General features: G+C 38.7%; 1 protein-coding gene across 5 annotated transcripts; it reads right to left on the bottom strand.

Annotated features, from left to right (window-relative positions):
• Positions 1-813: 813 nt before the first annotated feature.
• On the bottom strand, positions 814-23,917 carry topaz1 (testis and ovary specific PAZ domain containing 1). 5 transcript variants are annotated; one of them, XM_041809632.1, is made up of 20 exons: positions 22,997-23,917; positions 15,821-18,206; positions 15,682-15,731; positions 15,454-15,551; positions 14,503-14,549; positions 14,358-14,425; positions 14,144-14,202; positions 13,160-13,246; positions 12,528-12,585; positions 12,284-12,435; positions 10,445-10,537; positions 10,257-10,363; positions 10,107-10,170; positions 9,836-10,007; positions 9,660-9,760; positions 7,847-8,012; positions 7,449-7,601; positions 5,088-5,291; positions 3,281-3,467; positions 814-1,596 (listed from the first exon to the last, which is right to left on the bottom strand). In XM_041809632.1, exons 1-20 carry the CDS (start codon positions 23,790-23,792, stop codon positions 1,398-1,400), a joined length of 5,247 nt encoding a protein of 1,748 aa, XP_041665566.1. In that variant the 5' UTR covers positions 23,793-23,917; the 3' UTR covers positions 814-1,397. The 5 variants fall into 5 exon arrangements, with proteins under 5 accessions (XP_041665566.1, XP_041665567.1, XP_041665568.1 ...); XM_041809633.1 differs by having other exon boundaries at positions 23,575-23,917; XM_041809634.1 differs by lacking the exon at positions 22,997-23,917 and adding an exon at positions 22,811-22,869.
• Between the last annotated feature and the right edge of the window lie 1,550 nt (positions 23,918-25,467).

The following is a 25,467-nucleotide window of genomic DNA, read 5'->3' as shown; positions in this document are numbered from 1 at the left end:
CTGCACACTGATTGGCTCACCTCATTTGATTGACAGATGGCTTCACAGGTAGGAGCTACCTTTCTGTCAACCAGAATGCTAGCTAGCTAGCTGACAGGAAGTTGTGCTTAGTGTGCAGACTTTTAGATTGATCCAAAATTCGGTCGAGACAGCGATTTCAATATGGAAGCCTCCACAGATTGGCTTCAAGAGCTGTTTGAGGCCACCTATTGTAAGCAGACGGCTGATGTCACACAGGCTTTGTCCACTTATTTTTACAGTCTACGGTTTTTACTCAAATTCCTCATGCCTTCCCACATCGACACATTAGCAAATGTCAAATCACCCCATTAACCTCAACCTTTTAAATTTTACCAGGAAAGTTAAGTGCCATTCAAGTGAAAATAAATCTGTTTAGGTTTGTTGTATGACGGGTCACTGTGTTATGAAGCCCTAGTTCAAACCTCAGTGAGATAAAACATCTCTAAGTTTATAAAATCAAGCTTCAGATTATGAAAAGTAAGCAATTAAATCTGCTCCAGGATGGTGTGGGTGTGTCTGTTGAATTAGTTGAAGCCACACCCACTAAGGAGAGCTATTAGCCCCACCCTTTGACCTTACATTGACCTCATGATCAGAGCACAGCTGCCTGGCTCTGTGCCAGAGAAGAGACAACAGACGAGATGAACTGCTCTGTGATTTTGTGCGGTAGTGTTAGAGGGGCGGGGTTATTCCCTACTGTGGGCCGGTGACATCATCAGCCCACATATTAGCCCCGCCCACATTAAACCCAGCCAGGTTCAGAATTCCAAATAGAAAAACAACACAGCCAAATATTTTGGAGCAGAAAAACTTCTGTTTTTTTAAATATAAAACTTCATACAAAGGAAATATAAATGGCAGCTCTAGAACAAGCAACAATTGAGGCTCTGACAGTCTCATACAATACAGCAACATAACACTGTCAAAGACTACACACCCCTTTAAATATGACCTATGTACACTCAGATGGTATTTACATGTGTTATGAACCAAACATGCTAACCTTTGACCCTCAACAAAAAATGTTTTTCAGATTCTAAATCACATAAACCCTGAGCGACATCAATTAAAGACAAATAACCATAATGAAGTCCTACGGAAGCTGACAAGGAACACTTAAACTTATTATCAAACAAACGAGAACAAAAATAAGTTATCAGTCTAGAGGAGAGACCTGGAGGCAGTCTTTAGGATTTTCTGCTTCTTATTCAAATTGAAAAGTGATGTTTGGTTTAACAAATAAACAGCCAACAGAAATCCACAAGCGCTGGTTTTCCTGATTTCATTTGTGTCAGCAGAGTCAGAGGTTTCTGGAACATGAGCAGTTTCAATACAAAGCAAAGTGAAGCAGTTAGCGGCTCGGTTCGGCGCTTCGTTCAGTGCGTCCACACCTCATTGGCCCATAAATGATTCTGGCGGAGCCAGGCTCGAGCGGAGGAAATGTCAAGGGTGTAAACTTGCTCCTGTGCAGAGTTCACAGTTGTGTAGAGGACATCGAGTTTGGGATTGGGTATACAAGCAGCAGAGGCGAGGCGGTTGCTAGCGCTGAGGTACTCGCTCTCACAGCTTTGAGTCCTGGAAGAGGAAACAACCATCATGAAAAAATGCAGTGAAATCTGGTTAAAACCTTTCAGAGGTCCTTTTCCAGATAGCACCCAACTCTGAAGGCTCCTCTCCGAGCACTCCTGCTGCCTCTCCATGCTTACTCTCAGGTGACTGAGTAGGAGTTGACAGTGCCAATTATCGGTATCTGCATTTTACTAGACTAATCACTGTTATGATTCATGAGCTACAAAGTCAGCTATTTTGACTCCTGCATGCCCTCCGGTTCTTCCCTTCTGGCTCAGCTACTATTCAGGGATTTGGGATTTTCAAAGTAAAAGCCCGATCAGTTTTTTCTGTGGTGAGACTACTCATGTTTACATAGTTTTATTGTGAAGTGTTTCCGGGATACTTTCTTGGTTGCTGCAGTAACGTTCAAAGTTGCTTCGGTGTTTAACTTTCCTTTCGTTTCTGCTCGATGTAAATGATTTAAAAACATTGGATCAGTCCTGGGCGATTAATTGAAAAATAATCAAAACTGAGGGCAAGACAAGTTTATGTTTAATTTTGTGGAAACGGCAATAAAACAGAGAGCATTACTAAAGCTATGATTAAAATAATCAACCCTCGGCGAGGACAGTTTTTTAACAACAGACAGGTGAAAATTTAAAATATTGTCTTTATTACTGCAGCAAGGAATATGATCATTAAAAGGAATGATCATTTTGGTGACTTTTTTCAGACAAAGGTTAGTTTTTCGATAAAACAACAGTCTGTGGTAGTTTTTGGTATATTATCCTTGTTGATGCTTAATTGTAACTTATGAGTCAGTTTTTTCAACAAAAGAAAATCTGTTTCATCTTTTTATCAGGAGTTCAGACCAGGAAAATTCATTTGAAAATGGCCAGTCAAACTGGAATCAGCACTCTGGTTTGATTACTACAAGGGGACAAAACTGTTGAAAGACAACGGCATTTTATAGATTAAGGCACATAATTATGTTCTTGCATCATTATGCAAAATTTCAGTTAATTGTTTTAGAACTGTACAAATATTTACAGCACAAGCCGAGTAGTTGGAGGTGGAATAATCGTTCATTAATAATTATCGAGGAAAAAATTTCAATTAATCGTGATTATGATTTTTGCCATAATCGCCCAGCCCTACCTCTGACTATAAGAGATATTACCTCAAATGCGGTCTCCATCTCCTTCTACATTTTGTTGTTTGCTACAACATTGTTGATGTGAATTTCCACCAGATGCATGATGGGAAATAATCTCAAAAGGAATCGTATTCTAGTCTTGTAGTTAGGAACTCTCTTTGCAAAATCCCAGTCCGGGAATAAAAACTTAACGACTGGCTGACAGATTGTCTTTAGATTTGAGAGTCTCAGACGTCAGTCCTCTGGTATCAGGCCGGCATTATTTGAAAGACCTCTCACAAGTAAAAGTAAGACCTGTGTGGCCTTAAAAATCTGAGACTTTTCAAGACTTTTGAAGAATCTGCAGGAACCCTGATATGTGGAATTTGAAGGTTAGTTGCCTGAAGTGAGTCCATTCTTCACAACTATCAATTTTACCATCAGCTGAGAATTAAACTACCCTATAATAGCCAGCAGGATTCCAAACTCCACATGGGGACTTCAGACAGTACTAGAAAGAACTGAACAGCTGCACAGAAACTGCATGTTGTGGACTTTAACATCCAAACCCACCTTTTTAGAGTGATGCTGAGGTGAGAAGTGGAGTTCTCTGGCAGGTGGAGGAGACTGTTTGCATTGACGGTGATGAACATCTCCAGGGTGAGAGCCAGCTCCAACTCTCCGAGTCGGCAGGGTACTACCAGAAACATTGATCCAGGGGGAGCGCACACACCGGGGTAGTAGCCCACTCTCAGAGAGTCTGAGGAAAATACATCAAATCAAAATTATTCCTTTATTCAATCTCCTTAACCCTCGGATCCTACTATGTCCGTTTTGAGGACATTTATCATTTTTATCATCATTTTTTTCGAGTTGATGGTCACATTTTTATAGATTGAGGCATCAAATTTGGCCACAGTTATTATTTTTCTTCATATAAAAAACAAACAAAACCAAAAAAAACGTGTCGCCCATAGAACTCGATTGACGTGAAATAGCTCCATCCATCCTTGTTTGTCCGAAATCGGACACACAGACTTCCATTAAAAACATGTTTTTTGACTGTGTCTATGGCACCAAAACAACTTATAGCAACTGTTTCTTTGCAGTCACTCGATCACCAGGGATCTAAATTTCACCATTCAACAGTGATCCAGCAGATTGCACCAGCGCATCATTTTAACCCCTTCGGTAACACACACACGGTTGTCCTTCCATGGACAAACCGTGTATAGCGCTATTTCACCCACTAAACATTATCAGAATTAAATGAACCGATTCATGCCACTAGATATGGATGTCTGAGAGAGGGCTACATGTGTAAGGAAAAGTTTGTGTGCTCCTACGTGTGTGCTTGGGTGTGAATCTGCATCTATGTTTACAACCGGACATGCTGTAAGTGAAGTGTTTACAGTAGGAAATGTTACCTCTGAGTTCTGCAGCCTGAGACTAAGAAAGGGGGACATTTGGACAATTTCAACTTTGCCCTCACTTCATCCTTTCCATCAATAGGTAAGAATATATCATATCTCAAAGATACAGTAAATATATATATGCGCGTAATTGGCATATTTATGGTCACCTTTTGGTTAGAGTTGGAAACGCGCGTGTTTGTGATTCATATCCTACATATTTCCTCTGATTCTTTATGCCTGTACATAAAATAAAACTAACATGAACAAATGTATTAGCTCGCATATGATTTGGTCGAGAAAAGGATGGTAAAACTGGCGTGTTTTACACACCGATAGATAGTCTGCTTAGCGTGGACGCTATCTCACTGATCCAAGTCATAGGCATAGTGTACAATAACTGACATAAAAAGGGTGTAACATTGAATTTTTTATTTTTTTTCAAGTGGTCAGGGTTGAAGTTGTTGAAGAGATCTGAAGCAGTGAAAGTTAAAAAAAAAGATTATTTTATTAACACCTTTCTGCATGTCCGTTTTCTGGACAAACAAGGACAGATGGAGCTAAAGAAAGTAATTTGGCACAACAACAAAAAAAATTCAATGCATCAAAATCAATTTTACTACTCATCATTGGCATGGCCCAGACTGTATTTACTGAAAAAAATATTTTTATTTCTAGATCATTTTATATGGGAGTTATGGTGTTTTTGTGTTTTATACCACAAAAAATACCAATGACATAGTGTACAATAACTGGCATAAAAAGGGTGTAACATTGAATTTTTTTTGTTTTTTATTTTTTTGTGGTCAGGGTTGAGATTTGAAGCAGTGAAAGTAAATAAAAAAATGCTGACAAATTATTATTTTATTAACACTTATCTGCATGTCAGTTTTTTGGACAAACAAGGACAGATGGAGCTAAAAATTACAAGGGAGCGAGGGTTAAATGTAAGGGAAAGTCATACTTACGTCTGAAGAGGTCTCGTGCACGGAGCCAGAGGTTCTGCTTGCCCAGTTTGTTTAGAAGCATGTGCAGCATGGCCTGATCTACTGCCAGATTTTTAGAGAACATGAAGTCCACGGTGTCCGACGCCACAGGAAGTGTGTGTCTCTCCAAGCACATTTGCAGATGAGTGTTAAAGAGGGGTGTGTACATGGAGATATCCAACAAGTCTGGGGACAACAAAAAAATGCTGAAAATTACAGTCACATGGGGGCGCTGTGCTCATAAATATACGTGGTAATAACTGTTTGCTTTGGCATTTCCTATCTGTGTACTTCTAATACACTTCAAAGTTAGCATAAACATTTCTATTTACCAGAAGTTAAGAGAATCAAAGCCTGTCATATTCACATTTTCAAACTGGCTACAGATCTGAGCCACAGTCCAGTGAAGTTTAAGGTTTTCTAGTTATACTAAATTCTGCAAACTTCTGAATGATTACAAAATTACATGTATAAAATTTCATCAAAATCCATCCATAACTTTTTGAGTTATGTTGCTAACAAACAAACTAACTAACTGACAAACCCTGCTGATCACATAACCTCCTTAGCGGAGGTAACAATCACTGTTTCAGGGTGTTTTTAAAAAGAAGTATTTTTAATTTTAGTTTTAGTCACATTTTAGCCATTTCTATCCTTTTTAGTTTTAGTCTAGTTTTAGTCGACGAAAACTCAAAACATTTTAGTCTAGTTTTAGTCCATACAAAGTCCTCACATTTTAGTCTTTACTGTTAGTCCAAGCATTTATTGTCCTGCCTGAATCTGGTACCAAAACATGGTAGTGTGTTATCTGCACATTCTGCTGAGAGGCAGAATAGCTACAGATCTATTTTATTTTGACAGATTTACCCACAGTGGAGAAATATCACAGATTTTGAATGTCCAACAAACACTAAATTACATATTAGTCTAGTTTTAGTCATCCCATATCTATTTTTGTTAGTCTAGTTTTTGTCATGGAAAAAAAAGGCTGTCAACGAATATTCGTTTTAGTCATAGTTTTAGTTGACAAAATTAACACTGCTTTTAAAGTGTGTATTTTATTCAATTTCAAACTGAACGGTAAATTTATTATTTTTCAGATGTGTAATGTTACTGGGATTTTTTTGGTCCCTCTTTCACATCAATACCATACACACTGTGTATGGTACCGTGTTTTTATTTATAATCCAGTCTTACCCTTCCTCAAGTGAAGGTGTACACATGTTAATACGTAAATATTATATTTTATTGTCATTTTGAATATTGCTATTTTTGTATATATTGTATTTAGGTATTGTTTTGCTCACTTTATTTTCTACTTCTCTCTTATTGAGCTGTTGTAATGACCAAATCTCTTAGTTATCTTAATTCTGCTTTTAACACACTACAGCCTCATTTAAAAAACCCACTCTGACTCTAAAACCACCAGCACAGGTGTACCTCAGGGTTGTGTTAGTTCACCTGTCCTTTTTACCCTTTATACCAATGATTGCACCAGCAGCTTCCATGGAAATTGTTTTCAAATTTTCAGATTAAACTGCCATCCTCAGCCTCCTGTACAAAGACGCAGCTCCCTCACTGTACTTTAATGAGGTGCAGTCTTTTGTCCGCTGGTGTGATGTTAACTACCTCACCATAAACACAAAGAGCACCGAGGACGTGGTGCTCGACCCTCGTTCAGTAGGTAACCATACCCCACTGCTAATCCATGATGAAAAAAAATCAACCAGGTCAGCTCTTACAGGTATCTAGGCATTTACTTAGATAACCCGTTTAGCTGGGATATACATGTTACTAATTTGTGTTCTCATTAACAGCAAAGGCTGTATTTTTTAACGCTGACTCAGGGTGTTTGGTGTTGATCAGAAGAGAAGAAACAAGATTTTCTCCGTTGTACGATTCGCCGGCAGATCATGGCACAGCTGTTGTATGTGGAAATTATGGGTAACAGATTTTTGTGTCAACTAGCCATGTTGGCTGTCCCCAACCAGTGCAAACTGGTGCAGACTTTGCTGGGCTGGGAATTTTGGGTAGAATCAGGCAAAAAATCTTGCAGTGTGTCCACAGCTTTAGATGGCAATTAAATACAGACTGAAAAAAACATACCTGAAGATTCAAGAGGGAAACTGACCAGAAATGTATTTACAAGTGTACCAAGATATAATAACCTCAGCTACAGGCAATAAGTGGGAAACAAAGAAGAAGTTTAAGTTTCAAAGGTTAACATAATTCTACATTTTGGACCAATCCAGAAGAACCCCATCCCTGTAACATGTACTCTACATGGTTATTAGAACAAGACTTTTTAACAACAGAGGAATGAAAGTGTTTTTCTCTTCTCACTGTTTGGTTCTTTGAGTCCAGGGAGATTACTGAGGACCTCCAGAGAGTCTCTGTGAGAGGATTTTTCAGCCAGACGCTGCAGCACCCTAATCCTGCTCTCCAGATCAGAAGACTCACAGGGCCATGAAGCCGAGCTCACAAACCATTTGTTTTCTAAAAATGGAAAAAATTAAATGAAAACCAAGAAAAATCTGCAAAGAACAAACAAATTACAAAACAGCAAACAGAAGGGCTGTGGTCCAGAGCTGCTGGCTGTTCACTGCTTCAGTACTTTATCTAAGTAGATCTAGATCTGTTCTTAAGTGAAAAAAGTTTGACTTGATTTGTATCTTCCATGAAAACTAACATTTAGTTACCCCTTATAAGACATCTAATCTGCCCAGGGTTAGGCCGTTTACCTCGGAGCGTGTTTAGAGCGCCCTCTACGCTGCCGCTCTGCAGGAAGAGCTCAGCCGCCACGGTCACAAGGTAGCAGCGAGATGTTCCATTCTCATTCCCAAACAATCCTTGCAGAGTCGTGTAGTTCACCTTGGAACACGACAGCACCTCCACCACCCTCCGACCCTGAAAGACAACCCCACACATGCATATCATCATTTTAACATCACATCTTAAACCGTACATTTTGTCAAAACTACAAACATATAAATATATATAAATTTACATTCATGTGATAAACATCCTTCCAATTAATTCAGATGTTAGAAAACAAGGCAGCAGCTTCTTGTTTAAATGTATAAAGTCCAGGACAGTCCTGGAAACTTCCAGTATGAACATGTGTGACGTTTAAAACACTACAGTCCTCACTCACAGATCCTTCTTAGTAAAAATTCTGAAAAGTGGGGCGAATGTGCAGAAATGATTGCTAATATGTCCATGCAAAATGGCTTGTTTTTTTCCCCTTGAATTAGCAACTGTTTGTTAATATGATATAATTTTTAAAAAATGGTCTGAAAGTAGTTGATTAATTTCAGTCTATCAATGCTCAGTCAACATGACAGAATGTTAAAAACTGAATATAAACTTAGCCAGTCATTTTAAGAGTTTATATAAACCAAACTTATTTACAACATTGGACTTGAGTTTTTTGATAATAAAGTAAAATAGTCTGTCGTTTTACAGCAGAAGATAATACACTAAATGCAGCGTCAAATCTTGTTCATAAGGAATGAATAATCATGATGAATAATTATGTGAGCAGCTCTATTTTTTTCTTTAGATTTGAGACCAGTCATGTTGCAGTCTGATGCTACAGCAGAAAAAAAAATCATTCTCATTAATCTACATTCAGTACCCCATCATGACAAAGTAAACACAGAATTTTAGAAAATATTGCAGATATGAGTAAATTTTAAAAAACCAACAAAAAAAAAAAAAAAAACCCAAAACAAAACAAAACAAAACAAAAAAAACTGAAATATCACTTTCTGGCTGGGAGGGCCAACTGAACCTGGGGGTGGGGCTAACGGCTAACTCCCCACATGACATCATGAGGGGAAAATCTGAGAGCAGCTTGTTACAGCACACATTTTCTGAGAGGTGGAGAAAGAGAGGGGATGGAGGGTAGATTTTTCTGGTACTTGAGGGGATGGTACTTACGCCCTTAAACCCATCAGTGTTAATTTTGGCAGCTATTTTCAATTTTATTCTTAGTTTTATTCTTTAAATAAAATGCATTTTAGTTTTAGTCACATTTTAGTCATTTCTATCATTTTTAGTTGAAGTCATAGTTTTAGTCCACAGAAAGTCCTCCCATTTTAGTATTTACTTTTAGTCCATGCATTTATTCTCTTGCCTAAATCTGGTACCAAATCATGGTAGTGTGTTCTCTGTCTAACCTGGGGTCCCTGCTTTCTACAGCTGAGAGGCAGAATAGATACAGATGCATTGTTTTTTGACAGATTTACCCACAGTGGAAAAATATGATGGACTTTGAATGTCCGACGAAAATTTAATTACATTTTAGTCTAGTTTTAGTCCTCTTGATGAAGACTTAACTTAGTTTTTGTCAGTTTTCGTCATCACAGATCTATTTTTGTTAGTCTTAGTCTAGTTTTTGTCATGGAAAAAAAATCTGTTGACGAACATTTTCAGTCATAGTTTTAGTTGATGAAATCAACACTGAGACCCATTGTTTCTGGGACTCTTCAGGCCTAAGAATGTGTGCCCTGTGCAGTCATGTGACAAACAAAAAGATGTTTTTTTCTTTACCTTTGCCCACTGATGGGTTTTGTAGTATCTTAACATGAGTGAGATTCCGATTCTGCCACAGAAACTTCTGTTCAGGCTTTCTCCCTCTTCATTCTTGCATGCTGAAAGCCAGAATATTGAGATTAGAAATAGTAGTTTAAGATCTGAATAACCTAACACAAATGAAGTGTTTTTACCAGTCTCAGCAAATGCAGCGAAAGGCAGAGACAGCTTGTCTTTGCTCTCAGACAGCAGCGCTATAGTTATGCGACCGCTGATTCGCTCCACTTGGTTGGGGCGCTGGCTGGATTGGCAGATGGACCTGAAAACCTCCCCCATCCGCCTCCAGTCCTCTTGTTTGGTGCAAAGCTGACAGACAGAAGACACAGAGAGAAGCCTTAACACAATGTAAGATTAACACAAAGCAATTACACCCTTTGATACGGATTACACAAAAGAAGAACTGACCTCTATTTCCACGATGGAATGGGCCAAATTCAGGTACTCTGGGAAGGGTGCACTGGGAGATACCCTTGTACCATAAAGACAGAGACATTTAGCTCACACATTCTGACTGATATAAAAACACACACATGTTTAAGAGGAAAATCCACCCACTTGTTGGGACCAGTCCCAGACACGTGTGAGTTTGTTTGCTGGAACTCAGGAGTGTTTTTTACACTGTCCAGGCAGTCCAAGCTCAGCAACAGGCCTGCATTAGCCATCTATCAAAACAGAGGCACAATTAAATATTTTATATACACAAACACACAAGAGAAAACACAGAATAGAAGGAATCCATGTACCTTGAATGTGAGCTGCATAAGTTCAGGCACTAGACTGAGGAGACCCTTTTCTCTCACACAGTTGAAGAGGCCCAACAAGAACTCATGACCAGGCTGGAGGACAGGGGAAGGACAAAACATTAAATACAAGTTTGAAAGACCCTGTAATGTGAAAATTAATCTGTATTTAGATTTGTTGTTTGACAGCTCACTGTGTTATGAACCACAAGGTCAAATTCCAGTCCAGTTGAACATCTCTAAGTTTCTAAAATTAAGCTTCAAAATCATGAAATGAGGCAGTAAAATCTGCTCCAGGATGGTGTGGGCGTGTCTGTTGAATGAGCTGAAGCCACGCCCACTCAGGAGAAATATGATCCTCTCAAATCTAAAAGATGAAACCCTGCCTTGCTCTGCACCAGAGAAGAGACAAAGTCTGTTTTCTGTCTCAAATCTCTGTTCTGATGCTTTAAATGATCCACAGACCGCTGTGGCTGATAGATTTGGTAAATTTATCTCACAATGAACTGAAAACCAGCATTTAACCGACCCTTAACTTTCAATAAAGGCAGTGACATCCGCTAACAGCAGACTGGACTGAGATGAACTGCTCTGTGATTTCATATTGTAGTGTTAGAGGGGCAGGGTCATTCCCTACTTTGGGCTGGTGGCATCACGAGTCCACGTATTTGCCCCGCCCACATTAAACCCAGCCAGGAAAGAGGTGAAAAACTTTCTAACGTTCTAAAACCAAAATTCAGTCACATGTAGATCTCAGTGTTTTCATGTTTACAGCAACCATATTCGAACATATTGAGAGTGTTAAGACACAAATTTTGGATTTCACTTTACAGGGTCTTTAATGTTTAAAGATCAGGGTATAGCCAAAAATCTGGCATTAATGTAATATGTTTTATGTCTTTTTTAAGACTCCCTTTAGACACTTTAGGACCAAATTGCATCTTCAAGTTATTATTATTTTCATAAGTTTATAAGTGTATGTTTTGTGCTGATTGAAGATAAAAATATGAAATATAGACAAAAAATGCTAGTAGTATTTCTTGTTGAAGTATGCAAGTTAAGCTTTCTAGGTGCATTTAGAGATCAGACCACGAGAAAATACACCTCAGTTTGATACCATAAAGCAGCTTTGATGTAAGGTCTGATTCTTTCACTGAAAGTAGTTATAGTCAGAGTTTGTAGTAGAAACTGCTTTCCTGTTGCAGATGATGAGCTATAGCTCGCTATATTTAAAATCTAAAACTTCTTCATAAGTCTAGATATGCTGTGAATTCTCTCAGCATAAACTAAAGAAATACAGGCAAGTCTAAATTTACTAGTCATGCATCCCTGAAGATGGATGCAAACCACACTGAGCGCCAGGGCTGGACGATTTAACATGCAACCATTTAAATTTCTTATGTTATATATTTTCAACCAACACAAGCTATAAAGATTTCTTTATTTCAACCAGGACAATATTAAATAGATTAAACTAGGTTGGAACGATATTGAAAAATATTTAATAGCAATTATTTTTGACACATTGCAAATTCGACATAGATTGTTGAATTGAAAGGAGTAATAATTTTCTATGTTAGTTAATTTTGATGTAGAAAACTTTCAAAAACAGGGAAAGTGAGATTTTTGTAAACGATACAAAAAAATGTATTCTAAATATTATACAAAAAAGATGTCTGGATGTTTTTTGGAACACTTCTTTGCTACAAAAATGGTATCAAACTGGTATTTTGACAAACCTTTCTGGTTAAAGAAATATTGCACCTTCTGCCATTTGAAAATAGCTATAGGCCATGTTGTTTATTTAATCTAAATTTAGATTCATTGCCCAGCCCTACTTACCACTATTTTGTGAGTCAAGCAGACGCTCAGGACTGAGAAGACCTCAGACACCATACCAGCTTTGAGAAGAGCCCAGAGGAGAGACAGAAGCACGGGCATGGAAAAATAAACTCCTGGATGGTTGTTCTCATAGTAGCCTGTAAACACAGCTCCTGCATACAAAAGCAGAAGCGCAATCACCAATTAATGTAACTAAAACTGCATACCGTTGAGGTTCAGGTGTTGAATGTATGAAAGAAGGTACCTGCTTTTTGAAGGCACATTGGATTTTTGGTGAACCGTATCACAGTTTCAATGCAAAACTGAAAGAGAGGGAGAAGTTCAGAGACGCCACAGTGGAGAAAATGTAATTTCAGCTAAAGTCCATCAGAGGGCGATGTCTCCGTCTTCAAAATCCATCAGAAATTTGACATAAACATCAACAGTTTTCTAGTCAGCTGCTTCCCACAATAACTCTAGTTTATTCTCTTCTTAAAATGGTGGAATGGACACTGCAAATCTCTACATTACTCCAGTATAATACTCCAGTATAATAATGCTTAAATGTGATGCTAGTATGGCTGTATGATTTGGGAAAAAGAATTAGCATTTTCCCCACAAAATGTTGTGATTATGATTTAATGTCTGATTATTTTTAAGTTTCTCATCTAATGTATTTTTTCACAAACACAGGCAATAATCTATTGCATATTATAATCAACATAATATTTAAACAGATTTAAAAAAACACTGAACATTAAAAAATGTGATTGCCTTTACTCACACTGTAAATTGAATATGAAATTCTATACTGAATGGAAAGATGACTGTAGATGAATTGCACCTTCTAGGACAGATTGCAATCTAATCAGAGTGTCCAGCCTGAGCTGCTGGTACCTTCTCGTCCCCATCCACGGGTATATGCAGGAACCAGCACATCTTGTACCCACAGGACAACGACTCGCTGAAGTACTGTCTGCAGTACTGTGGGAGAGGAAGGAGAGAAGCTGCTTCAAAACTTTGATTTCCACTGTCCAATCAAAAAATTCAGAAGAAAAGGATCAAAGACTTGATCATGATTTTGTTAACAAGCTTCATTTTCTTTCTGCATTTTCCCACCTTTATAGGTTCTGGAAATTAGATATATAAAACGTGCTGTAAAATCTTAGCATATACTCAAGGATGACTACCATATCAAATTGTATGAAAAAACCCTTCCTATGTTTTTCCTTCCTAAGTAGCTTACGGTAACATAAAGAGCAGAGAAAATGGCATATCAAACACTTTTTGAGCACCAGGTTGTATTTTGTTAAATGTAAAGAAGCCTGTGGCTTAGTTCTGGCAGTCTTCTCCAGGAAATGATTCACACCTGACATGCATCGTAATCAAATCACATGACTCACAGCCTCCTAATTCAGAGGTCTACTTAAGCTGCACGTCCCTTCCTCTGCTCTGCCCTGGATCAACACCATGCTCTCGCTTCAACCCACCTCCACCCCAGCATCCACCTGCAGGCTCTGACTGAGGGTTTAAGATGTTATCTCATCACTCCTCAATTCTGCATGTCAAGTAAATCTGCGAGTGATGACGTCGGAGCCTGACGCCAAACAAATCCTATGCTGCCATAACAAAAGCTTATACAAATTACAGATGTGTGCAAAAAACTCTTCAGCATAGATTTTTCCTCACAGATTATTTCAAATAGAGATATCACATACAGCTCTTCTAGTTTAAAGAGGAGCTCACACTTGGTAATACTGTATTTGGCAGAAGCTGATTAATAAATTTAAAATCCCTAGAAAACATTTTTGAATCTATTCCAGGCTCATTAACATGTACTAGTGAGGCAGATATTCTAATTCATTTAAATGAAATACTTACAACATTAGTTTGCTGGCGCCTTAGCTCTGCCATGTTAGCTTGGTTTGAATTCCACACTCCTGTGCAGAGTTAAAAAAACACAGTTGAAGTTTCACTCCAAACAGAAAAGGGAAAAAAATGTGAAATTATTTTCCAAAATGTCCGTTATCCATGCTGTATGATACAAGATGAACCAGTTATGTATATTCCTATAGTGTTTTAATTTTCTAATCACCATTTTTTGTGGTTATCCTAGCAGGGATGGGATTTTGCTGTGAGGTTATAGTCTTGGCGGGTTGGATCCTGTAAAAGCAAACAGCTTAAATTTTAAAATAATAACACCTTACTGGGCCCAAAACAATAAAAATAAGTGGAACTACCTTTCAAAGCTTTCCTTTACATGATTGTTGTTGGCATCAAAATGAACCTGTCAAAAACAGCAGATTTAATGTTAAAGATGACTTTAAGATTATGTCCTAGAATAAACTGGGGCCGTACTTTACAATCTTAAGAAATACAAAAAATGTGTCTAAAGGGGACATATTATGAAAAAATCACCTTTTCAGGTTTTCTAACAAAAACATGTGCCCCTGGCCTGTCCACAACCCCCTCAAGTACCAGGAAAATCCATTTCTTCCCCCCTCTCTTTCTCCACCTTTCAGAACGTGTGTGCTAAAACAGGCCGTTCTCAGATTTCCCCCTCATGATGTCATGTAGGGAGTTAGCCCCGCCCCAGGTTCGGTAGGCCCTCCCTCACTTGGATGAAAGTTCCACTCTCCTGATCCTCCACTCAGCTGAAAGGAGGGTCAGGAGAGCCACATCCATTTCTTGAGGGGGGCAGAGTCAGACAGCTCAACATTTAAAGCCACAGACACAGAAATGGCTTTTTCTGAGCAGGGCTGAAACAGAGGAAAGGAGACAAAACTGGAGTGTTTCTCAGCAACAAACTTCACAGTTATGTTTTGAGGATCTCTGAGAACAATATTAACCTGTCTTAAAGGGGTAAAATATGTCCCCTTTAATGTTTTGCATTAAATTACAAATGACAGATTATAAAATCCTATAAAATCTTTTTTTAAATCAGGGACTGGTTAAAATATAGCCCACGCTTTCAGGTTATCATTGGTTTGCTTAGATTATATTGAGTTGATTTGCAACTTTAATTTGTTCCCCTTTTCCCTCCCTGGATTTGGGGACGGGTGATCCCATTTGTTTATCCATTCATCGGAAGCTGGAAGTTATGCTCTTGTAATGGATGAAGACTTGCATAAAAATGCATCAGGTGTAGTCATGGTCCACTACATGACACCACATTAAATCCACTCAGTTACCAAGGCTTTGGTTTGCTTTTCTTTGGCAGTCCATGCACTGCTTTGCTTTGACGCAGGGTTGGTGTTGCACTGAGGTCTCCATGATCTGCTGCTTTCATCTGTAAAAAACACAAAAAAGTAAAGAAAATTCTAGGCAAGGGATTTTTGCATCAGTTTATGTTCATTTAGCAACTAGCATGCAATAAATGTCTTAAATACAGAGGTAAGTTTGAGTCTAACAAGCCTTACCTGTGTTATCAGGGCTGTCACAGTGGAGATTAATAGTAACTGGGGTTATTCTGAAACACAAACAGTATTTCATTTATACTGGACTACACTATTTGTCTGTCACTGTGGACGGCAAACCTGATCAAATCTGATTCTTTACCTTTTATCTAAATGAACCGATGCTCCATCTGTCCTTGGAAACGATGTTTTAACCCTTGTTATGGGTCTGTTTTTAAGGGTCTCAGTAACCCTGCTTGGACCCAGCTTCAGTGCACTCTGGGGCAAGATTTCAAACAGCTCTGGGTCGTCCTGGATCACATCTACAAGCAGGATATCCTGCTCATAAGCTGTGAACTCATCCAAAACACCCCGATGGGTGTCCTCTGCTTTGATTTGATCCTCCTCATAGCCTGCTTTTTTAAACAGACTTGATGAATCCTTGCCGGATGAACACAGCTGCTCCTCATCACTGAAGGCTCCACCTTCATTTTCATCGCTGCTCGAAGCAGAGAAGGATTTTGCTGGAGAATCCGAGCCAAGCGTTGGCTGTAATTCTGGGTCTGAGTGATTTTGCTCAGATGTTTTGTTCATCTCATAATCAGATTCATGTTGACTTTCCTCTTCATCACCATCATTGCCTACATTTTCCCCATTGCAGGAGGAAGACTGTGGTCCACTTCTGACAGATGTAAGTGTTTTTGAATTCTCTGAGGCGCCTTCAGTTTCTTTACTTCCACAATCAAGATCATCAGTTTGAACAGTTTGTGGATTGTCACATCTTAATGACATGTTGCCTTCAATGGGTCCTCCACTTATTTCCATGTCATTTTTTGTCTCCTCTTCTTCATCTGAGGAGCCAGAACTTTGGGGGGTGGAGCTTGTCAGTGGATGCCATATAGGTGATGTAATAGGAGAGAGCACAGGTGGAAGTGGAAATCTGTCTAAGTGATTTTCTACACAGTCTTCAGAGGGGATGTTGTGCAATGATCTGCCTTTTGGGGGTGCGAGATTATGGTTGCTGGGGCTTGTTTTATAAAAGGGTTCAAGTTTTGGTGGACACCTGTCAGTGGGAAGTTCTTCATCATTCTCTGGTGCCTCTTGATTAAGAAGAAAGGATGAGTCATATGAAGCTAAGGAGTCCGAGGTCGCTTGGTTCCCTTCACAGTAGGGCAGTGGCTTTTCCAAAGATTTGACCAGACATGTGGGTAAAGGTGATGCAGCTGACTGAGCTTCAGTCGACTCAACACTTTTGACTTCATCCACTAAGAACAATGAAGCTGGGACAGACGACTGTGGGCTAGAGAGTCTGCTCAAACCACTGAGCAAGAATGGGCATGAAACAGGAGTCTCCCAGTTACTCAGGCCAAGTGCTGTGGGGGAAGGAGTGGACATAGAGCTGTCAGTTTGAGCTCCATTGACAACTGGAGATGAGGGCGACGCTGGTCCACACTGGCTCGGGCTGGAAAGGGTAGCCATCTCTGAGGAAAGGCTGGCCTGTGATTCTTCAGCCTTGGCTGTACGAGGTGCAAACTCATCATTGTGTATCCTTTCTACCAAAACACATCTCCCATCTTCTCTCTTCTTCTTGTTAAGATGATTAATTTGATGCTTCGTGTCACCAGTAGAAGAGTCTGTGGGCAGATCTGGGATCACATCATCGGTCCTCTTGCTTGATAAATCTGGCTGCTTTTGATTCACTGTAGAGGCACAGTTATCGTTAGTAAGAGGATCAATATGCTCTGCAGGCTGAGCCGCAGTCCCAGCATGGGCTTTCAGAGTCGAGCTACTCTTGGACAACGGCCAGGACATGTATGTGCGTGCACATGAAGAACGTAGTGTCCTGGGACAGGGCTTCACTCTTTGGCAGGTGAATGACTCCGGTTCATTCATGTCCATCTCACCGCTCTGAGACAGCAGCTCTTCTGACATCTCAGCTGTTTCAGTTTTTATGGGACTCTCTATTTCACCACATGGTTTCTTTCGGATAGTCTCTGGGCCAAAAGTACCGTTGCTGCCAACACTTGGTGCTAAACAAGACCGGCTCTCATTAGACTCCAGAAAGTGGGGTTTCTCTATGAGTCTAGAAGCGCTCATCGTTTGGTTTCTGCTGCTTTCTAAATCAGGAGAGGATGGCAAAATCTCATTGTCATCAGTATCCCCGAGCTTTATTCTCTTATCCATGCAAAGCCCCGGCCCTGTGTGTGGGTGTCCTGGCCTGGGATCCTGATCAGTTTTTCTGTCCCTCATGCCAGCACACTTTTGGGCTATGTCATAAAGTGCCACCTTTGGGTACTGGTCTATCCATATGATAATTTTCTTGGAGGCACTGGGGTCTTGGTTTTTTCCCCCAAGCTTAAACTCAACTTTAGGCTGCTCTGGCCCTGGATCACTGCTTTTTTGCCTTGGCTTACCCAGTGTGTTCCACTGAGGAGAAATAAATTTACAGTCCCCACAGAGTCTGCAGCCAGAGGCTCTGACCACTCTTCTCGAAGAGCCCTCTGAGTCAGTGGGTCCTGCTGGACTTGGGTGTTTATGTCTTTCAGTATCTGCAAACAGAAAAAACTTTGTTAAACAGTGCATGAATGTGTGTGCAAGCAGCCATCTGACATTATTAGGCACTCCAAGAACCCATACTAGTATCAACAACAGGCTAAGAATAAGGATTACCCATGCAAAACTGGCTCTGAGTGTACATGCACAGAACAACTCTATGTTTAACACAACTTACATTTGCAAAATCAAACAGTTCCTTAATCAGACATCTTTTCTGTTAAAACATTATGCTGGATTACCAGTTTGCTTGGCATGTGCAAGCTAGTTTTAAAGTATATGCCTCGTTTTAGTTTAACATGCTGTGACGGGTTTATAAATGGGTTTTTTCCTGAAAAAATATCCCCTTAAAGTACTGGTGTTAATTTTTTCTAGAATAATTTGCAAAAAAATCTTACTTTCCTTGTTGTTCATCCTTAATTTAATATACCAAATACAGTGTCATGTAAAATTATTTGGGGTTTTTTGTTGAGAAATACGTAAGGTGATGACCTTATGTCATAATAAATCACAACGGCAATACTTGTGATAAAAATCACTATTAGATTATTTTCCCAAACCACTTAGCCCTAGTCTGAATAGTACATGATTTTATTCACTGTACTTCATTTAAGGAGCATTTTGATTATTATTATTATTATTCAAACTCAAATCAGAGTGAAACTTGTTTTACAACATGTCAACAAAATAGACATCCTAAAAACCAGCTGTTAAATTTTAAATTTCAAAAACTGGAGGCAAACTTCAGCACCCTGGTGAAATGACCCTTTAAGTTGTCTGCAGTCACAAGATCCTGATGACACACAGAGGTCAGATGGGGGTCAGGAAGTGAAGAACACTGGTTAGGAATCAAGAGGTGTTCCTGTTTGAATGCCAGTTAATTTTTTTTCGATTTTTGTTGTTATTTAAAACAAACCAAGAGTCGAACAATTTTAAAATAAAGAGCCTAAAATAAAAAGCTGCTTGGCAGTCAAAAAATAGGCTTGAATAACAAAGCTGAGCCAAATGATCCAGATTTCTGAAAGAGCAAATCTCCCATCTAACCCAGTGAGAATGGACTGGGCCGAATAATTTTTGGAAAATAATCTAATTAACCCCCCCCACACACACACAAACACACAAACACACCTACACACACACACACACCCCCCCCCCCACACACACACACACACACAATATTGTGATTGTGATTTACTATGCAATTGTTTCTTAAGTTCCTCATTGTATTTTCCAGCTAACATAAGAAATAAGTCATTCTATATTATAGCCAACATAATGTTCAATAAATCTGATATGAACTGTTGTATTAAAGGGAGTGATAATTTTGATGTCATTCTCATATTTAATAAGAAAAACATACAAAAATGAAGATAGTAGGATATTTTTTGTAGATTATTCTAAAAATATGGCACTTGAACGATTGCATATGTTATGCATATTATCACTGCAATAAAGTTTTAAACTGGTATTTCAACACAAATTCCAGATTAGAGAAATATTGCACCGTCTTCGATTTGAAAACTGCAGCAGGCCATATTGCGATTTAAACCAATTTACTTTTAATCGCCCAGCCCTTGGCTGGACCAGTGTTAATTTTGTCAACTAAAACTATGACTAAAAATGTTCACAAAAACTAAACTAAGTCTAACAAAAACAGATCTGTGATGACTAAAACTAGACTAAAATGTAATTTTTAGTTTTTGTTGGACATTCAAAGTCCATGATATTTCTCCGCTGTGGGTAAATCTGTCAAAAAACAATAAATCCGTATCTCTTTTTCCTCTCAGCTGTAGAAAGCAGGGACCCCAGGCTTAGCAGAGTGCAGGGAACACACTACCATGATTTGGACTAAAAGTAGATTAAAATGTGAGGACTTTTTATGGACTGGAACTAGACTAAAACTAAAAGGGGTAGAAATGACTAAAATGGGACCAAAACTAGACATTTCAACAAAAGACAACGACTAAAATTAAAAATAGCCATCAAAATTAACACCAGGCTGGACTATGGAAGCCCATTTCCAACACTTAAAAAAGAAAAATATAAAAGTTAGGCAATTTCAAATAAACAAAAAAGGAATCCTAGGTCATAATTATGAGATAGAAAGTCGAAATTATAATAAAGTCATTATTATGAGATTACTTTTATCCCATAATTCTGATGTTTTCCTCTTATAAGTTTGACTTTTTATCTCATAATTATTACTCAGTATTCTCCTTTTTTTGTACCTGACTAACTCTCACAGTTTTCTTTTTTAAGTGGCTAAAATTAGAGTTTGGCAATTAATTGAAAAATAACAGAAACAGACATTTAGAGCCTCTAACCAACGTAAACCTGCTGTGTCAATTATTCCAATTTTTTCCCCTGGTACTTCTCTCTCTACCAATGCACCACCCCTTAAAAACTAACTATTAGCTGTGTAGTCACATGATAGGACACCAGGGGTCACAGGGCATGTAGCCTGCTAGAAACCCAAGAGAAGAAGTAGTACTGGTCATGTGACACCATCCCATCCAGTCTGCTAAAACTCCAAAACAGACATGACTGTGCAACGTGAGCAGCAGTCATTTTCTACTTTCAAAACAACAGTACAAAAATAGTTTATGTTGATAGCAAGAAATACAAGTTATTTTCTACTTTTCTTGGAAATTTGACTTTATACATAAAATTTTTTTTATTTCAGTTGTTTTGATTTCAAATGTTTCAATAAATAGCCATAAATTGCTAATCTGTGCATGTTCCTTTCAGTTATTTGTTTTAAAATTATACAAATATTTACAGAACAAACCTAGTCGGAGGTTGGGGGTGGAATAATTGTTCATTAAATGTAATCGAGGTAGAAAGTTCAATTAATCATGGTCTTTATTTTTGCCATTACGCCCAGCCCGAGCTGAAATGGGCTTCCTTACTGGACGGATATTGGCTGTGAAAATACAGTGCTTAAAAAATTTATCAGACCACCTGTCTCAGAGAACATCCAGCATCATTAATGCGGACTCGTTCATTTTCAGTCAGCTCTCCACGTTTTACCATCTTGAACAGGAATGAGGGATTTCAAACTGAATTCACCCAAATTTGAACCGGCTCACTGGGCTTCTCTGAGAAGTCAGAAATGAATCAAGCATAACATTCAACCACTAAAACTCATTTTTCTGTTCAAGAATGACAGTAAATAACTATAATTTGACATATTAATCAAGAAATATTAATGTGCTTTACTATTTTTTTCAGTTTTGTTGTAAATCAGTAAATTTGAAAGTGCATGGATAACAATAATAATTATATTTTAGCATTAAAAATATCATTTGGGTTAAAGAGTTTCTACATGTTGGTGTATTAACCATTGCAGAAACATAAAAAATGATTTTTTACCAATGCTGTTAATTTAGGGCAGCTGTGGCATAAACCTTACTTTGGGTGGTGGTCTAGTAAATTAGTTAAAGGGATACTTCAACATTTTGGCAAATTCGTCCACTGCCATAATTCCTATAGTCTTAGTAATAGGTTTGTTACCTTCAGTTGTCGGTGCAAGCTGTTTTTAGACTGGCCGCTGCCGAGTTTGGACCTGCTGTGCCAACTCAATGTAAGCAGACGGTATTCTGGCTTTCCCTCATCAAACTCATCAAATACACAATCCAACAACTCCAAAACGCTCTTGTGGACAAGTTGTGACCTGCACTGTACATGCAAGAGCAAGGTTTACCATACCATACTGTACTTAACCAAATCTGACCTCTTGGTGGAAACAGACCATACGTACGCACTCTGCTCCTCAAGGCTTTAAACATTTATCTGAGAGATTTTTCTTCACCTTATGACCTTTATTTGTCAGTACTTTCAAGACTCAAAAGCAGCTCGTTTTCCTCCAGATCTGAGAGGTTGGCACAGCAGCAAACAGCACAAAACTTTGGTGTTTTGATAGTGCTTCTCCGTACAGAAATCACTTCCTGTCTGCCATCTGGAGATCTTTGCTGTGAGCTGACCTCTGCAAACAACCTGTATGTTGGCAGCATTAGGAAAGGTTGGTGAAAGTGGCGGCTAACGATAAATCAGTCACTTACAAAAAGTAGCTCTTATTTTGAAAAGAGCGGGAAACTTCCATAGAGTCATTGTACAGGCAGTTCATAGTGTGTAAGATCAGAGTCTGTACAATATCTGATCATTGAAAACAAAAACAGTCTCAGTACTGGGCAACAAGGACTTTTGTCACCATGGTATCAATATCACTTAGTTTTTTACCATCAACATATCAGAGTTTATAGTTGGGTAGATATAAAAGTGTTATTTCTTTACACAGAAATATCTAGATGTATAGGCTAAAGCTAGCCCTTTCCCTTACTATCAGACAAAATGATGAGTCTTCAAGTTCATTTATTTGCCGAAAAATCGATGTAGCAGAGTGACTAACAGAAGTTGGCCCCTTAGGGACCCATGCTCTTATAAGCAGGCGGCTTTTTCACAACATGGCAGCTTATGGAAGCTAATCTGGTGGTGGTTTTTATTTATTAGCTGCTGATAAACATCTAATTTCATCGTGTAAGACACCGATCTCTGTGGTCGGTGCTGTTAATCCTAATTAGGCTCTTGTAAAGTTACTTACAGTCTGAGGACATCCCAAGTAGCCAGCCGTTGAAATTAGCATTTAGCCGCCAGCTAGCTTAGCTTAGCATAGGAGGACAGGCAGCCAAAAAGCTAACAGACGCTGTTCATTCAGGTAAAGATGATGGTGATATAACGGACACATAACCAGCACAGCTAAGCTAAACAACAACTAAAAGCACCTTACTTGACAGTTCAGTGGGCATGGAGGGGGGTTCTGTTTGCACTGGTGCCGTGTTCCCTGCTGCCCGCTGACGGTCACACCCAGAGGAGGACTTGGCCTTCGGTTTACCCTGAGGTCCGTCCACATGCGGCTCATGAGCTTTGCGTTTAATGGACAGCGGTCTGGATTTACTTCCACTAGACTGTTCTCCAGCGCCGGGCCCCAGATCAGCGGGTCTCTGGGTCTTGGTGGTTTTACTTTGGGATATAATGTCACCACTCATCTCAGTGTTATTTGTTATTTTGGAGATTTTACTCCTCGGCTTCACCTGGCGGTAGATCTCTAGTAAGGTAAACCGCAGTCTGACGTCGCACGGCCTCCTACAGCTGCTCAGCCTGGCCTTGCTTCTTGTGTTTGGCCTCTCCTGTTGGGTCTTGCCTCTGGTGATGCGACCCTCGTCTGCAAACACCGTGGGCCTACTGTCGTTTCGTCTAACTGCTTGTAAAGTATTTTCTCTCTTTGTCCTTTCCGTACCTACGCAATCGTCCTCCGGCTCTGCTTCAGGGATGCTACCCACAGTGTTGGTTACATTTTCTGGGTACCTTTGGTCTGTTGAAGTAGTCCCGACTGTTTCAGCGCTGTTCTGGACCAAGGAGGTGTCTTTTTCTGGGAGCGGTTCAGGAACCGACTTTTTTTCCGGGACGGGAATAACATTATTCGGCGGCTTAGAGACGCGTCTTCGACGTGGGACCAGTCTTGGCCCAATGACATCTTTTAAGGCAACTCTGTTAAGTTTTACCCGTCCAGACGATGAGAACATACTGGCTAAACACTAAGACCACTAAAAATATAAAGTAAAGTCGAAATACTAGAGTTAAGAGAGCGGTCTGTACATTTATACAAGAGCAAGGGGCCTAGCGCTCATTAACACCGCAGCTCAGGCTCGTCCACAGGTAGGAAAGTGAATTAAGGTGTGCAAGCCGCACGGAGCATGCGCAATGACGTGTAGTTTTATTGCGCACTAGTATTATTTCCATGCAGTTTAAGAGTTAATACTTCAATAGCAGACTTTCAGTTGACTAAAGACTTCACAATAGAATAAAACCATATACAAATGCTGTAACTACGGCTATGAGACATAAAACATAAGTAAAATAAACATAATTAAAGGGGGAGGAATTGAACACCACTATATGCAAGGTTGTTATAGTTAACTTTAACTAACTAAATAACTAAAACTAAAATTCAAAACTCATTGTAGTTTACTGAAACAAAATAAAAATTAACAATTACACAAAAACTAACCCAAACTGTAGACAGTGTGCTTCAAAAACTAACTAAAATAAAATAAAAACAGAGACAAAATATCCTTGGCACCTATATCCAAGCCTAGGGAGTGTAAAATTGCCTGAACTGATTGGTTAAGACTTCACAAAGTGGTAGTTTTATGTCTGGAGTTATATTCAAACATCATCTTTAAGTAAATAGCATGATAAGTGAAGAATAGCCTGTTTAAATATGTTTTTAAAAATGTATGATGTCACCTCAGCCCCGACATCTGTCCGAAAAAATCCCTAAAACCAATAAAAACTAAAGTAAAAAGAAGCATTTTTGCAAAATAAAAACTATACTTAACCAACAAACCAGCAGTCAAAACTAATAAAAACTAAACTGAATTTGAACGCAGAAAGTGAAAACAAAATTAAAAAAAAAAACAACTAACAATTACCCCAAAACCAAAACTTACCCAACTGTACAGTGTGCTTCCAAAACTAACTAAAATAACATAAAATAGAGACAAAATATCCTCTGTTTAGTCTTTGACAAAACCAGACTGATTGGCACCTACATCCAAGCCTTGAAGAGTTGTATTCAAACATCATCTTTAAGTAAATAACATGATAAGTTAAGAGTAGCCTGTTTAAATATGTTTTTAAAAAATGTCCACTCAGCCCTGACATCTATCTGAAAAAAACCCTAAAACTAATAAAAACTAAAGTAAAAAGAAGCATTTTTGCAAAATAAAAACTATACTAAACCAACAAACCAGCAGTCAAAACTAATAAATAAAACTAACTAATAAACTGAATTGAACGCAGAAAGTGAAAACAATAATAAAAAATAAAAAATAACAAAAAATCCAAAACTATTATAACCTTGACTATATGGGTATTTCAGTAAAAAAAACTAGACTACAATGTTCCATGGTGTATCTCGAAACACAGGTTTTTGCAACTTTAAAAATTACCTTTATTTCTTGCATTTAAATAATAAATGACACAGTTCTTGAAATTTAAAACATGAGGCAAATGCTAAAAGAGAACTAGAAGGGGTAGCACATTAAAAATATTTTCGTAATAAATATTGTGATACCGGAAGAGACCAAAGACAGACATGCACTGGATAAAAAGATGGTTAGAAATTAAAATTCTAAACTATACAATTCAGTTACATAAGTTTTGCCATTGCTCACATTTAAGTAATACATACAAAAG

This window comes from Cheilinus undulatus, linkage group 16 (assembly GCF_018320785.1).
Source record: "Cheilinus undulatus linkage group 16, ASM1832078v1, whole genome shotgun sequence".
Taxonomy (NCBI): domain Eukaryota; kingdom Metazoa; phylum Chordata; class Actinopteri; order Labriformes; family Labridae; genus Cheilinus; species Cheilinus undulatus.
Note: the sequence above shows the minus strand (reverse complement) of the source record. Positions and strands in the feature narration are given on the sequence as shown.